The sequence below is a fragment of the Nuphar pumila genome, chromosome 5 (genome assembly GCF_984573655.1).
Source record: "Nuphar pumila chromosome 5, dmNupPumi1.hap1.1, whole genome shotgun sequence".
Taxonomy (NCBI): Eukaryota; Viridiplantae; Streptophyta; class Magnoliopsida; order Nymphaeales; family Nymphaeaceae; genus Nuphar; species Nuphar pumila.
The window spans coordinates 128,907,891-128,925,056 of NC_143253.1; the positions used below are offsets into that span (position 1 = coordinate 128,907,891).

A 17,166-nucleotide genomic window follows, 5' to 3' on the forward strand; every position below is an offset into this window, starting at 1 on the left:
GCCATTTTGTTGTGGAGTGTGTGGACATGATCTTTGATGTGTAATACCATGTAAATTTCTTTGAATTCGTTGGACATAAATTCTCCCCCTGAATCAGTGCGAAAAACAGAAATATCATTTTGAAACTTATTTTTAACCATTTTATGAAATATTTGGAAGTTAGCAAAGACATCAGATTTATGTTTAAGAAAATAAATCCAAGTATGTCTAGAAAAGTCATCAACAAAAATGACATAATATGTATAACCACCTTTGGAAATAACTGGTGCGGGGCCCCAAACATCCGAATGTATTAACTCAAGTGGTCGTGAGGAAACAAAAGTTCTAAGAAATGGTAACCTTTTCATTTTGCCAAGAATGCAGTCTTTACAAGAAAAATTTTCAGAATTACAAAATTTTTCCAAACTTGGAAAATATTGAATTTTAGACATATGAGGATGGCCAAGCCTTTTGTGCCATAAATCCAATTCTAATTTCTGAATATTATAACAAAATGCATTCTTGGGTAATTCCAAAAAGCCCATGTAATAAAGTCCTCCTTCTCTATGGCCTTCCCCAATCAGCTTCCCTGACTGGCGATCCTGTACCCAACAACCATGAGAAGAGAAGGATATATTACATCCATAATCAGATATTTGCAAGACAGATAAGAGATTCAAATTAAGTTTAGGGATATATGTAACTTCTGGAATAAAAAATCTTTTGGATTTTTGAAGATTTTCAAAACATCCTATTCCTTTTACTTCAAGAGATGTGCCATCGGCTGTAAAAACCTTTGACACACTTGAGTTATTTTTAAGACATTCGGATAGACTATTAACATTTGGGGTCATATGAAAAGAAGCACCAGAATCTAAAAGCCAAGGAAAGTTACCTGAACCGGAGAAAGATGCAACTGCCGCTCCAGTTGAAGCTTCGGTTGAGGAGGATACCTCTTTGAGAAGAGGTTGAAGGATTTCCATCAGTTGAGCCATAGACACAGGTGCATTTTGATCTTTTGACTCAGATTCAACATATGCAACTCTTTTTTCTTTTCTTCTTTTTAACTTTGGACATTGAGGCCTATAGTGCCCCGGTTCATGACAATGATGACAAATAACTTTTCTTTTATCAAAGTCGCCGTTTTGCCTTCCAAAATGATACGGCTTGTAAGTACGAGTATGATTCCCCGGTCTAGATACAACTAAAACGGAGTCATCATTAACTTTTGGAGTACTTTTTCTAAGTCTATTTTCCTCCATAGTGCGCTCTTCTAGAGTATCAACAATAGAAGGAATTTTTCCACGATGTAAAAGGGCCGATTTGGTGGATTCAAACTCCGGCCTTAGACCATTCACAAATTGATAGAAATGTTCCATATCGAGTTGCTTTTGGCGAAGCTCGATGTCTTCGGCACAATGCCATTTGGGCTCAAGAAGAGCCAACTCTTCCCAAAGTTCGGACAACTCATTATAATATTCTCGAATAGTTTTATCTTTTTGAGTCATTGTCCGAACTTTATCTTGTAAATTGCATACATGTGCAATATCTTTAAGGGAATACATGTTTTTGAGGTATTCCCAAGCTTTATCGGCATGCTCAAACTTAGCTAGACTAGAGCATTTTTTAATGTCTATGCTATTGATGAGCCATGATATAATTTTTGCATGCCCTATCCTCCATTCTTTCCATTTTTTTCATAAGTGGCTAACGTCTTACTCTTCTCTTCTTCCGTTAGAGGAACCTCTTTATCACCCTCTTTCTTGGTAGGAGATAGTTTAGGTTCCAAATCGGAACCATCCACTATACCCCATAAACCTTTTCCCCAAATGTGGTGCTTCATAATCGAAGCCCACATTACATAGTTAGTATCATTTAGCTTCATAGGAATGATGGTGATCTTATCATTGTCATCCATCTTTTACAAGGGTAAGAGAGGAATAAATAGGAGGAGAGAGAGAGAAAAATAAAAAGAAAAGAAAAAGAGTAGACAAAGGAATAAGAGAGGATACAAAACCAAAATTTTTTGTAGCACAAGTTCGCCCTTCTTGAAACAAATCTTCTTGAGCCAAGAACAAGGTGATAAAACACCTTTTGTAAATGTGGCACGGAAATTGAGGCGGAAGCTCTTAAAGATCTAAGGATTTCGTAGCTTTGATACCATGTAATGAAATGGTGGTCTTCAACAAATGCACAAATAACTCACAAACAAGTGTCTATTGGAGACACTACAAGCATGACCCTTGAAAGGGTATAAAAGAAAGAACACTTGAAAAATAAATAATACTTTATTCATGAACAAAATGCTTAAGAAGCATAGTAGTTTACATTGAAGGGGTTCACCCCTGTGTATACAAAAAAGTGGAAGAGAGAGGAGAGCTCATTTTGAGCTCTCCAAAAGAGACGTTGGAAGTCCAACGTCTCTTAATATAGCTGTTGGACTACAGTCCAACAGCATTTATTATTATATCTGTTGGACTATAATCCAACAGCATTTATTATAGCTGTTGGACTACAGTCCAACAACTATTTGCACAGTCAAGTTCCAACAGGAACTTTACTGGATCAAATATCTAGTTTCTATTGAACTAGATGCTAAAAAAGAAAATAAACAAAAATAGAAAAAGAAAATAATAAAAGAAAATATAATAATATTAAATAATATATATATATATATATATTACAGTTTACATTTTAACAAGGGGAACATTAGTACTTTTGCTTTATTTTGTTTTTTTTGTCATTTTTTATTTTTATAAGGACTATTTGGTCAAAAACCAAATAGAGCCTGTGGGTTCTTTTTGAACTAGTCAATATAGAGTTGACTAGTCAATAGAGTTGTTGGAAGTCCAACAACTATATTTATAGCTGTTAGACCTAGGGTTACCGGAACCGCCATAGGGCGTGGGGAAACACGATTACCCGAATCACGTTTTGGAAGCGCGAAACGTGGCACTTCTGAAACGTGCTGAGAAGCGACAAAAAATTAGGAAGCACGCATCCCATTTAGGAGAAGCTCACTTTCCCTTCTTTTTTCATTTCTTTTGCGTTTTTATTTTTATTTTTCTTTCTTTTTTCTCTTTTCTCACTTCCCCCTCGCTTCCTACGTCGCTTTCGAGATGATTCCTGGTTCGCTTCTAAGTTGTCTTGCGCTTCTCACTGCCTAAAATTTTGGAAGTGTCTCGCTTCCCGCTTCCACTTCCCATTTCCGCTTCCCGCTTCCTGCTCTTGCTTTTCCGACTGACAACTCTGGTGAACCACCCTCTTGTTCTTTAATGCTTCTCTTAAGCATTCACGCTCAATAAAATATATATTTTTTATGTTGTATTTTTTTTTTAAATTTTATGTTGTCTTGAATGCACTTAGTGCTTGTGTAGTAGTGCCTTTGTGCTCTTGTATTATCCCTTAGTTGGACTTGTGTATGTGCATGTGCACTTTGTGTTTATGATATTATAAGCCCTTAGAGACCCTTGTTTTGTATTTCCGCATATTTCATTACATAGTATCAGTGCCAAAAAATCTTTCTTGGCATTTTGCCGTTTGGGTCTTGAGATTCTTTGGTTCAAGTTCGTGATCATTGTGTGGCTTGGATTTAAGAAAAATTTTGACCCGGTATGTATCTTAAATCTTTAGTGTTGAGTTATCTATCTCATGCATTATGCATGAGAAAACACTCATTTTTCTTATCTTTGAAAAGTTTTTGGTTATTTTTTTTTAAAAACTAAAATCTATGAATGTTTTTCAAAATTATTGTTGGATTTATTCTTATTAAATGTTTTATAAGGTTTATAAAATTTGTTTGATCGTGTGAAATGATATATGTGTATGCTTTTATGAGATCTAGTTTGAATCTTAGATTTTTTAACTTGTTTTATATGTATGTATATGATATAGTATTCTTAAGCATGTGTTGTTGGCATTTAAATGCTTTATTTGAACACTTCATGGTTATAAATGTCAAATCATGTTCACATTTATTGTTATATTGATTTTTTTTTTGTTTTTTAAAAATTATTAAATACATTAAAATAATTAAAAAAAATGTATTTTGAAATGGTTTGGTGTGTCATTTACAAGTATGTTTTAAGAGATTTTGCTTTGATGTATTATTATGTGAAATTCACATAAAATATTTTATGAAATATTAAAAAAAATTTATGTGATTAGGATCTTAGTGATCATGGATACTTTGTTATTTTTGAAATTTGAATAAATATATTTTTTATATTGATATATGATCCTTATGCATAAGGTATTGAGCATGAATTCTTCTTATGGGAGTTATTCACTTTTATGAATGTTTTTAAAACTATTAAAAATAGTTATGTTATTGTTGGTCCTTTTATGGCCCTTGTGATCATCCCTTGTGGATAACTATGCCACTTATCATATGTTACTTTTCATATATATCTTATATTAGATTAATCTATTACTTGCATATATGCTTAAATATGTTCTTATACATATCTTATGTGATTTTTCATAGCTTTTGTATAGGATATGTAGCTTCAAGTTATTAAGATTATTGCATATACATGAATTTTGATCTCTTTATGAGTATCCATCTATATCACTTGGGTATGGGTGCAGGTATGGGTATGGAGGGTACGACACACAATTCCAAAAAATGTGGGTACAGGGCTAAATATAATACAACAACAACAACTACGCCTTCATCCCAAAATAATTGGGGTCGGCGATATGAACAAAAAAAGAAAATCATTCTGGGTCTTCCACATGAATCCTTCTCCTCCAATCATTTCTATCCAATGCCATATCCTCGGTGAGGTTCAAAGCATTCATATCCTTTCCTATCATCTCCATCCATGTCTTCCTAGGCCTACCCCGACCTCTTTTAACTAATATATTTTCTCATTTCTCCATCCTTCTAACTGCAGCATCATTAGGCCTTCGCCGAATATGTTCAGACCACTGTAAACGATTCTCTTTCATCTTATTTTCAATGGGTGCAACGCCTGCCTTCTTACGTATCTCCTCGTTCTGAATCTTATCTTTTATTGTATTTCCACACATCCATCTAAGCATACGCATCTCACCTACACTCATTTTTTGAATATGATGTCTCTTGACATCCCAACATTCCGTACCATATAGTAAAGGGGGCCTAATAGTCGTCCTATAAAACTTTCCCTTCAACCGCAATGACATTCTACGATCGCACAACACTCCAGTTGCACTTTTCCATTTCATCCACCCAACCTTTATCCTATGATTTACATCTCTATCAATTTCTCCATACTTTTGAATGATATATCCCAAATATTTGAAACAATCATCCACCGGTATTTCTTGCTCACCAAGCTTCACTACACTCCCATCACTACTTCGTTGCTTACTAAACCGATATTCCATGTATTTTGTCTTACTCTTACTCAACTTAAAACCTCTTGCTTCCAATGTCTGTCTCCATAATTCTAACTTAGCATTAACCCCAGCTCTAGACTCATCAATCAAAACAATATCATCAGCAAACAATATACACCATGGCACATTTTCTTGAATTGCTCTCGTAAGCTCATCTAACACTATAGCAAATAGGAAAGGGTTTAAAGCAGATCCTTGATGTAACTCAACCGTTATAGGAAAATTGGTTGTCACCGCTCCACAAGTGCGGACATTGGTTACTACTCCTTCATACATATGTTTAATTATACTAATGTACTTGAGAGAAACACCTTTCTTCATCATTGCCCACCAGAGACCGTCCCTAGGTACTCTATCGTATGCCTTCTCCAAATCAATAAAAACCATATGCAAATCTTTGTTTCTCTCTCTATTTCTCTCAATAAGTTGTCTAAGAAGATGTATAGCTTTCATAGTTGATCTTCCAGGCATAAAACTAAATTGATTCTCCGATATCATGACAACCTTCCTCAACCTAGACTCAATCATCCTCTCCCAAAGTTTCATAGTATGACTCATGAGTTTTATACCACGATAGTTTGTGCAATCTTGTATATCACCCTTATTCTTATATAGAGGCACCAAAGTACTCCTCCTCCACTCATTAGGCATCTTATTTGTCCGCTAAATCTTGTTAAAAAGATTTGTCAACCATTCTAAAACTTTTTCTCCCAAGGATTTCCAAGCCTCGATAGGTATAACATCCGTGCCAACTGCCCTTCTTGATTTCATTTTCTTCAAAGCCTCTGCAATTTCTTTCTTTTGAATCTTGCGCATGAAGTCACGATTCATCTCATAAAAAGGAATGGAGAAGTTTCCAAGATCCTGAGCATGACTTTCATTAAATAGCTTATCAAAATAATCTTTCCATCTCTCCTTAATCTCCTAATCTTTGACTAAAACCCTTTGCGTTTCATCTTTGATACATCTAACCATACCCAGATCCCTCGATTTCCTATCTCTTATCTTTGCAAGCCTATAAATATCCTTTTCGCCCTCTTTGATATCCAACTTGTCATAAACCTCCTTATATACCTTATCCCTCGCGTGTCGAACTACTTTTTTAGCTTCCTTCTTTACTATCATATACTTTTCCAAATTCTCATTATCACGACTCTTACTTAGATTTCTATAACACTCTCTTTTAAGCTTAATAGCTAATTTGACATCCTCGTTCCACCATGATGCATCCTTATTTAGCGGTGCACTGCCTTTAGACTCACCCAATACCTCCTTAGCTACCTTTATCATGTCACCCGCTATCTTATTGCACATTGATTCTGAATCCTCCTCGAGATACCAATCAGCTTCCTTAACTACCTGCTCTACAAACATTCCTTGTTTAGCTCCTTTCAGTGCCCACCACTTAATTCTAGGATTTATCCTATGTCTATCCTTTTTGCGGCTAAATATATACTCAAAAGTATATATTATATATCTAAAATATATATTATATATTTAAAATATATATTATATATCTAAAATATATTATATATCTAAAATGTATAATATAATATAATATAATATAATATAATATAATATAATATAATATAATATAATATAATATAGGACACAACAAATGCCGTGTTTAGGTATTCCTACCCGTGTTGACACAGGTACAACACCCTAAGTGTCGTGTCCCGGTTATCTTGTTCACATTGTTGTATGCATAAATTTAATTAACTCCTTTTTTCTTGAGAGTTTTTTTTTACTTTATTTGCATGTTGTTTTTAGTATAAATTGATGATTTGTTTTATTTAAAGTGTTTTTCTAAAAATTTGAGATATTATTAATACATGATTATTTATCTCTTCTTGATAATTTATATGTTTTTTAGTGATTAAATTTCTTTATTATCAATATTTATGTTTTCTTAAAAAACATGTTGATTTTGGGTTTATGATTGTCTAAAATTGATTTCATAAAAAATTCTCTTTGAGGTATCCTTCTCTTGTCTTTCTTAATGATTGTCTAAAAATTATTGCTATTTTGTTTGAAAAGTTTTACTTGAGTGTTATTCTTGTGCAAAATATATATATTTGTTTTGAAACTTCATAACTATTTGGTTAAAATACCTTCTTTTGTGTAGTCGGGACCTTTGTTTTATTCTCTATACAAGTTCTTAAAGATGCGATGGATTGAGAAATGAATATCTTCGATGCGTCATGAAGATGAAGATAGCCGATGAAGGCATTTGGGGATGATCACTAATGAAGACATTTGAAGACTTGTATTTGCAAATTTCTCTGATATGTTATATAGATGAAGATTTTCATTGAAGACTTGGATCCTTCCCATTGATTCTTTTTTGTATTTCCAAACTTACCAAACTTTCGGTATATCACACCGTAAGTTTGAGGGGGAGTGTAAGTCATATATATATATATATATATATATATATATATATAAATGATGTAATAGGTAAATACCCATTAGAGGTATTTTGGTTATTTCAGTTTTTGTAATAGGCTATGCCCATTAGGGGTACATTAGTATCTTTACTTTATTTTGTTCTTTTTGTCCTTTTCTGTTAGGGACTATTTGGTCAAAAACCAAATAGAGCTGTTAGGTTCTTTTTGGACTAGTCAACGTAGAGTTGACTAGTCAATAGAGCTGTTAGAACAGTCCAACGACTATATTTATAATTGTTGGAATAGTTCAACAACTCTATTTGAGACTATCTCTTGTGTATAAATAGGGGTGAACCCCCATCTTGTTCTTGAATGCTTCTCTTAAGCATTCATGCTCAATAATATATATTTTTTATGTTCTTGTATTCCTCTTAACTTTTTTGTTGTCTTGAATGCGTGTGTAGCTATGTCACATGGGTGCGGGTGCGGGGATGCGGCACTTTAAAAAAACTTGGGTGCAGGAGGAAAAAATAAAAAAAATTATATATATATATATATATAATTTTTAAGTTTTAACAGTTAACAACAATAACACTAATGAATTTTTCCTAAAATGGGTATTTTTTTTTAAATTGGCTTGTTTAGCTGAGATTGAGAGAGACTGAGGCACACAGTAAAGGAAAAAAGATTGACTATAGAGAGAGAGGCACACAGTATAAAAATGGAGAAAAAAATAGAGAGAGAGGTAGCCAAGAGATTGAGACGAGACGAGACGAGACGAGAGAGAGAGAGAGAGAGAGAGAGAGAGAGAGAGAGAGAGAGAGAGAGAGAGAGAGAGAGTAACATACCTTGGAGATGGAGGCTGAGTTCGCGCTCGCCGGACAGTAGCAGGCGTCGTCGGCATCGGGGTGTCGCAGCTTAGCAGCGTCGGAACTCGGAAGACATGAAAGAGGGCAAAACAGTTGTGCCCTAATCCTTCGGCTCAAGCCCATTTCATCGGGCAATTTTTTATTTTTAAGTCTAAAATTTAGACGAATGACCCTGAGTGCATTGACCAGGGTCGGGTTGACTGCACTGGGTACCGCACCCGCACACGCACCCACGTCGCATCGCGTCGATGCGGGTGCGGCACCTGGTTAGCCGAATCCCTGTGACATAGTTATGTAGTGACTTTATGCTCTTGTATTGCCCCTTAGTTGGACTTGTGTATGTGATCTTGGAAGCCCTTGTTTCGTATTTTCACATATTTTATTACATATATATTATATCACATCCATACGGGGAGATTTTAAAAAACAACAAAAGACCTATGAAAATCTTGGTTTATACTCCGGTAGACATATTTTAGTGTGTGTACGGAGCTCCGGGAGTACCTACTCTCACATTCTAGAAATCATTGTTGTAGGTTGTATCTTCTCAATTAAACTTTATGGATGTACTCAGCATAGTTTATTTGATAGGAATCATGCTTTGGATCATGTTTTTTGGACATAAAAGTAGGATTTTTTAAGTTATGAAATTCTGATATATTGTGAGTCGTTGATTTTTAAAGGTACAAAAACATAAATATATGCTATAATCACATGATCCAAAACTTGTTTTCTAGTAAATACTGCTTATAGATCATATCTATAAGGTCTGATCAACTAAAAAAGTTTAAGAAATTTGACAATCTAAAACTTCTATTAGGTGGGAATAGGTACTCTGGGAGCACCCTATCATTACCAATATATATATATATATATATATATATATATATATATATATATATATATATATATATATATATATCATCATACCATTGAACCTGAGCCTGTATCTATACCCCGTACTTATGTCACAGAGATATTCATGATGTGGAGGGTTAGGAAGCATGTAGTGTTGATACAAATTGTGGATAATATCTCTGCTGACAATGAGTCAAGGCTTGGATTTCGGGAAATTTTAATGTCCATGTTTCCAAGGACCCTGATATTTTATAGTGGGACTACATTTTTCTGTGATTTTCCAAATGCAAGTAGTTAATTGTAATTGCTTGCTCTTATTGTGAACGACTGCTATAATAGATCGGCAGCAAAACATGATGAGTGATGACTAAACAACCAAGTTTCTTGCTAAAATAATGGGAGGTTTAGTAGAAGTGGATCTGCATCATCAAACTTTTTTTATACAATCATGTTTTTTGATACAAATATGTTTTGTACATGTGATTTTATTGGCAGTAGTGCAATGACTTTCTTTTATATATGTGAGGCCATTAAATTTTTTCTCAAATAGAGTCAGGGATAGGGTGAGTTGTGATTGGTGACCCAGATTGGAATGGAAAGAAGTTCTAGTGGCCATGTTGCCACTTGTACAAATTTTGAGCTACATGTGGAGTTTACCAAAAAAGCCAGTCTTTAGGGATAAACTTTTTAACTTCACAGTTGGCATCCAATTGTCACGACTTATTTATCAAAACTCACTACACGGACAAGGAATTACTTTCCTTCAAAATACTTTGAGTTACTAAAGTAGATCAGTTTTACACTACATAAAATAGGTTCTTCAGGCACTTCCGGGTGTTGGGTGTTGTGATGTACACCTATACTATAGATCAGGGTTACCGGAAGCGCCATAGGACATGGGGAAGTGTGTTTTCCCAAAGCGCATTTTGGAAGCACGAAACGTGGTGTTTCTGAAATGTGCTGAGAAGCGTAAAAAAAAATTGGGAAGCGCACTTCCCATTTAGGGGAAGCTCGCTTCTCCCACGGTTTTTCTTCTTTTTTTTGTGTTTTCATTTTTTTTTCTTTTCTCTTTTTTTGCTTCCCCCTCGCTTCCAGTTCGCTTCTCTTCTAACTTCCGAGACAATTCTTGGTTGGCTTCTAAGTTGTGCCACGCGCTTCCCGCTTCCTAAAATTTTGTAAGTGCCTCTCTTCTAAGTCGTCCCGCGCTTCCCGCTCCTGCTTCCTCGACTGGAAACTCTACTATAGATTACATGTATATGTCACATACTTTTATATATGTTTGATATTGTAATGTGTTCTGTATTTCCTATGCTATTATCCTCATATACACATATATACATGCATATGCGTGTGTAGATGTAACATGTGTTCTGCAGAATTCCAACAGTATCCAGTGAACATGATTCCAATCGCTAAAGACAAATGAAATTTTCACTTTCATCCAGAACATATCCTTAAAGTCGCTATTGGGACAACTTTTCATCCAAATCATTTTATAAATGGCAGACTGAAAATTTAAAGAGGAATATCAGATCTGTTTGATGACTGATGCTCACATTAATCTTTATTTTGATCCCATAAAACTTTTACATTTTACTCTTGTCAAAATAAAGTTATTGGGGAGATCAAGGTTTTCTACAAAATCAAAACTCTGAATATATCCACAGTTTCTGACGTCAAGGCATGGTTCTTAAACCAACAATTAGTCTACGGCCCTACTCAAGCTAATTATACGTTATACATGTGCAATAGAGCCTATAAGACCTTTATGAGTTACATCTGTTTTCTCCAATTTTAAAATGAATTTACTGTTACTTTTTTTTGCTGACTGAGAGTTTATTCTTCTTTGTTGCAGGTTGGGCATTTGCAGATTCTATTTTACACAGACTAGCTCCTCTCTGGGTTGGAGCTAGGGGATTAGAGTTCACATGGGATTACCTTCTGCAAGGACTTGAAGCAAATGCAAATCTGGTTTGATATCTCTCTCAAATACTGATATCTTATATTAAATAAGCTCGTTGCAATGATATGAGTGCATTAGTGTTTTTTTGAAAAACATATTACAACCAATAAAGAGGCTTGTCCAAGAGTGCTGCCACTCATCTTATGTCAACCAATCAATAACTTCATTGACAGTCTGGATATGGGATGGAGGTATAAGCCTTGACCCCTGGTGCATTTCAAGTTTAAGTTTAGGCCTTGAGAAGTTGGTGCCTTACCAGTGTATTTTATAGATCCACAAGCTATTGACAATCACAACTTGTGATAGAGTAAAATCTTATTTTTTGGATAAACTTGGAACAAACTTTGATAAGTTCTTGATGCAGTCCACGTCGGAGGAGTGAAAACAGAAGCCCACCGTGAATCAGTGTGGCCCAAACTCTTTATTATTCTCAATAAGTTTCAATAATCAATGGGAAAACAACCAATAGTAAAGGAATGAAGAAACATAATGCAGGTAACAAAAAAAATAAGCAAAAGAACCAAAAAGAAATGACGGCTGAAGCTTTTCAAAACAATCTCCCCTACGCAACCCTAGGAGTGGGCCTTTTAAAGGCTATTTACTGGACCCGGGTCGCGGGTCCAGACTTGGATCCGAACCGCGATCCGGGTCAGTTTCCATCTGCTGCTGGTTCTGTGACGTGCGAACTCCACCACGCTTGGAGTAGGTGCGCAGGGGTACCTCCCTGCGTCGCGGCTCCGTACCTGCAAGGGGGTCATACACGTGAAGCCGGTCATCTGCCCTTTGTGGCGGATCGGGTGGCACGATGGGCCCAATCGGGTCCTGCCCTGCATCATTCTCCCCTGGTTGGGAAGAAGTCTGCTCTGACGACTTGTTGTTGCCACAGTAAGCATATAGATCAACCACGTTGAAAATAGGGAAAATATGCCAATCATCGGGCAGCTCAAGGAGGTAGGCATTCAAACCCAATCGCCGAAGGATCCTAAAAGGGCCATACTTCTTAGGACTTAATTTGCTATAGGTGCCTACAGGAAAACGCTCTGGACGCAGATACACCCAGACGAGTTGACCGACCTGAAACTGGACATCACGACGACCCTGATCTACGAAAGCTTTGTAGGCCTCGTAGCTTTCAACAAGTTTGGCACAGACTTGTCTGTGAATGTCACACATATATTCGACGGCATCAAAAGCATCCAGAGCTGGAGCTGGAAGATCTGACAGAGGGGCTAGGTCAACGACATGGGTGGGTGACCGACCATACACCACTTGGAACAAAGATTTACCAGTAGAACGGTTAATGGAATTGTTATATGCAAACTCGGCTTGGGGCAATACGAGGTCCCAAGTTTTGACATTTTCCCCTACTAGGCTCCGTAACAAATTTCCTAAGGTGCGGTTCACGACTTCGGTTTGGCCATCGGTCTGGGGGTGATACGCACTACTGAACTGAAACTTAGTCTTCAACAGGGCCCATAACGATTTCCAAAAATGACTCATAAAACGCGTGTCACGATCAGAAGTGATTGTGTGGGGTAGACCATGGAAGCGGGCAACGTCCTTGAAATAATAGGACGCTACTAAAGAGGCATCGGTGGTTCGCTTACACGGGACAAAGATAGCCATTTTGGAGAATCGGTCAACAACGACTAAAATTGAATCAAAACGGCATGGCGTTCTGGGGAGGCCCACGATAAAATCCATGGATATGTGCTCCCACGACCGTTCAGGAATGGGTAACGGAGTATACAAACCACTATTCTGGCGATGACCCTTGGATACTTGACACACATGGCACCCTTGGATGAACTTGACAACATCTTTGCGCATTTTGGACCAAAAGTATCGTTCATCTAACAGAGCGAACGTCTTATCGTGCCCGAAATGCCCTGCTAACCCTCCTTCATGTAATTCAGAAATCAATTGAAGCCTAAGGGAGAAATCATGCACACATAATTTGTTCCCACGGAAGAGGTAACCATTATGAATACAAAAACGGAGGTCGAGGGTGCGATCTGAAGAGATGCACTCTTCCCAGACTTGGTGAAAATCAGGGTCCGTGGGGTACAATTCTTTGCACTGTTCGAAACCAATGACCTGCACTGACATAGTCATCAGAAAATTGTTCTTCCTACTAAGAGCGTCAGCTACCTTGTTCAGGGTACCCGATTGATGGCGAATCGAAAAGGTGTACTCTTGCAAGAAACTGACCCACTTGGCATGACGAGCACTCAACTTCTTTTGACTATTCAGATATTTTAATGCCTCATGGTCCGTGTACAAGACAAATTCCTTATAAATGAGATAATGTCTCCAGTAACGAAGGGCTTGTACCACAGCATAAAACTCCACATCGTAAGTGGAGTACTGACACCTGGCCTGAGTCAACTTCTCACTAAAGAAGGCAACGGGTCTACGATTCTGACTCAAGACTGCGCCAATTCCCACTTTGGAGGCATCACACTCAACCTCAAAGACTGCACTAAAATCAGGGAGGGATAAGACAGGAGCACTGGTCATTTTTTCTTTGATGATCGTAAAGGCTTTTCCAGCCGCGGGCGTCCAATGAAAGCTAGTACCCTTTAGGCACTCCGTGATGGGGGCCATGAGGGTGCTAAAATTTCTCACGAAACGTCGGTAAAAAGTGGCTAACCCGTGGAAGCTACGGATCTCTCCTATAGTCTTTGGGGTAGGCTAATCGACAATCGCGCGGACTTTTGCGGGGTCGGCCTTGACTCCATCGGATGACACAATAAAACCTAAGAATACGACACTGGACGTCATAAACTCACACTTTTTTGCATTGGCATACAATTTTTCCTTCCTCAAAATTTCTAAGACTTGACGTAGGTGACTCAAATGATCGGACAATGACGAACTATAAATCAAAATATCGTCAAAGTAGACAACAACAAACTTTCCAATACACGGACGCAAGACTTGGGTCATCATGTTCATGAAGGTACTTGGGGTATTAGATAATCCAAATGGCATGACTAACCACTCGTACAACCTATCACGTGTCTTGAATGCCGTTTTCCACTCATCCCCTTCCCGTATACGAATCTGGTGATACCCGCTTTTTAAATCTATTTTAGAGAAAATGGAGGCACCAGATAACATATCAAACATATCGTCCAAACGGGGAATGGGAAAACGGTATTTGACCGTGATGCGATTGATCGCGCGACTATCAACACACATGCGCATGGACCCATCTTTCTTAGGAGTGAGTAAGGCGGGTACTGCACAAGGGCTAACACTCTCGCGAATGAAACCCTTTTGCAGTAATTCCTGAACCTGTCTTAATAACTCGGTATGCTGGGAGGGGTTCATGCGATATGCGGGAAGGTTGGGTAGACTCGACCCTGACACAAAGTCAATGGCATGCTGGACTACCCTCGTCGAAGGTAATCCATCAGGTAGGTCATCCGACATAATGTCGCGGAACTCCTCTAGAAGAGGGGCAACGTCCGTGGGAATGGACACTGACGAACTCATCACGGGCTTTGCCACTAGGGCATAACAATAGCCATCTTCCTGACAATGGTTCAAGAAAAGCCGGTACGAGAGGCCTGCTAGTCTGGGGACTCGCTCAGGTTTGTCCACGGTGGGAAAGCCGGTCTCCTTGATAGGTAGGACTATCTTATGACCATTAAAGATAAAAGAGTATGTGTTCTTGCGGCCATCGTGAGTTGTCTGGCGATCAAACTGCCAGGGACGTCCCAAAAGGATGTGACACGCGTGCATAGGGGCTACATCACACCACACCTCATTGTGGTAGTGTTCCCCCATGGAAAACCGGACTAGGCATCGCTGAGTGATGGGAACCTCGTTTCCTTTCTTGAACCAGGCCATCTTATAGGGTTGGGACAACTTCTCGGTGTTGAGTTTCAAGGTAGAAACCACACTCTCAGACATCATGTTCTCGCATGCTCCGGTGTCAATGATAACATCACAAGCGTGACCCTCACAGTTGCACCGGGTCCTAAACATGTTATTCCTTAACCATTTCGATGGGGCCGATTCTCGGGGTGTGGTCAACACATGACGGATGGACAACAAACTTTCGACGTTACCGTCGAACTCTATAACTTCCCTCTCATCCTCGTCTTCAACTAATGACTTGCTGTCACTATCACTCTCACTCTCAGATGCGGACTCTACAATTCCTTCAACAAGGTGGGTGTTCTTGCTCACGGTGGGACACTTAGATGCGACATGCCCTAACTCCTGACATCTAAAACAACGAAGGGTCGACTCACTAGGTTTGGCTTTGGACCGGGTATGGAAAGTTGGGCCTGACTGGTCAGGTTTGCTAAAGTCTGCTCTAGGCTTTGAATCACTAGGGGAGCTTGCTCCCCTGGTTGGGAAACCCGACTTAGGTCGACTGGTGGGTTCATTACGGGAAGTCCTATATTCTTGCCTCCTTTTCAGCTTGTTATCGATATTCATGACGTAACTGCTGGCCTGATCTAATGTCTCAACTGTGACAACTAAAATCATCAGAGATAGCAAGACGGAGACCCGAAATGTACCTCGTGACCTGCTGGCGGGCTGTTTCCTCGATCTGCACACGCAGGGAAAGACGATGGAACTCCGCAGTGTACTCTGCTACAGTTCGGGAGCCTTGACGCAGGGTCAGGTACTCCTTGTAGGCTCGCTCGGCGTGATCCGAAGGCAGGAATTTTGACTGCATCAATCTTTGCATTTCCTCCCATGACTGTACGCGCTCTAATCCCTGCCGCTCTCTCGATCGTTGCAGCTCCACCCACCATGTCTGTGCTGGGCCTCTCAATCGAGTAGACGCTAGAGAGACACGACGATGTTCAGCGACGGTGTGATAGTCGAAGAAGAATTGCACGACATAAGACCAGTCGAAGAACTGCTCCGCGTCAAATCGCCCCGCAAACTCCGGAAGATCCAGCTTCACCCCGTAAGTGGAGGAGTGTTCTGGTGCTCTCTGTTGTCGAGGCTCCACCATTCCTGCAGGATGCTCGTTCCAGAAAATGTCGTCGTCCCATACTGCTTCGCTGTCCGTTGTGCGGTACTGCTCGCCTGGATGCTGGTGCTGACGAACTCTATCGATGGGGGGTCAGCGGTCAGGTCGCGCCGGTTCCTGCTGACATTGTCTCGGTCTGGCTTGCCCATGGGCGGGCACCATCTGCGACCGGTATTGGGGTACCGGGATGACGGGAAGTCCAAGGTAGGGTGGAGGGTTCGGGTGGCTCTCGGGTTCCTGGCGGGTAGGGTTGGTATAATATGGGTGTGGATTAGGAGTTTGGTGTTGGGTCGGATGCTGTATTGGGTTCTGGGTCAGGGCTGGGTTGACAGGTCGGTTTGGGTTTGGGTACTGGGCCTGGTGGGTATATTGATGGGTTGATTCGCCCGATGGGATGTGGATCGGGCCCACTACTACACTACTCGTCGGACCCAGATATGGATAGGTTGGATCGAGGATCGAGTTGTGGGGATAAGAGGCTTGGCTTGAACTCGATCCACGATCCATAAGATTATGGGTCTGGTTTTGACCCGGTTCAAATCCAAACTGGAGCTCCGTTCGGGTCTGATATGGGTTTGGGTCGACATGGGGTCTATTTTGAGGGTCAAAAGTAATAGGTTGGGTCTGGTTCGGGACCGCCCGCGAACCAGAAGCAACTAGGTAGGCCAGGTAAAGGGGTTCTAGACCCAGACCCGCTCCTTGAGACCCAACGGCTGGTCC

General features: G+C 39.3%; 1 protein-coding gene across 1 annotated transcript in view; it reads left to right on the plus strand.

Moving 5' to 3' along the window:
• LOC149838668 (seven transmembrane domain protein) overlaps window positions 1-17,166 on the plus strand; it is an 86,898-nt gene that overhangs the window by 54,515 nt on the left and 15,217 nt on the right. The window contains exon 5 of the mRNA XM_090006733.1: window positions 11,337-11,452. Coding sequence (XP_089862859.1) covers window positions 11,337-11,452 — 116 coding nt within the window. The remainder of the gene's footprint in view (window positions 1-11,336; window positions 11,453-17,166) is intronic.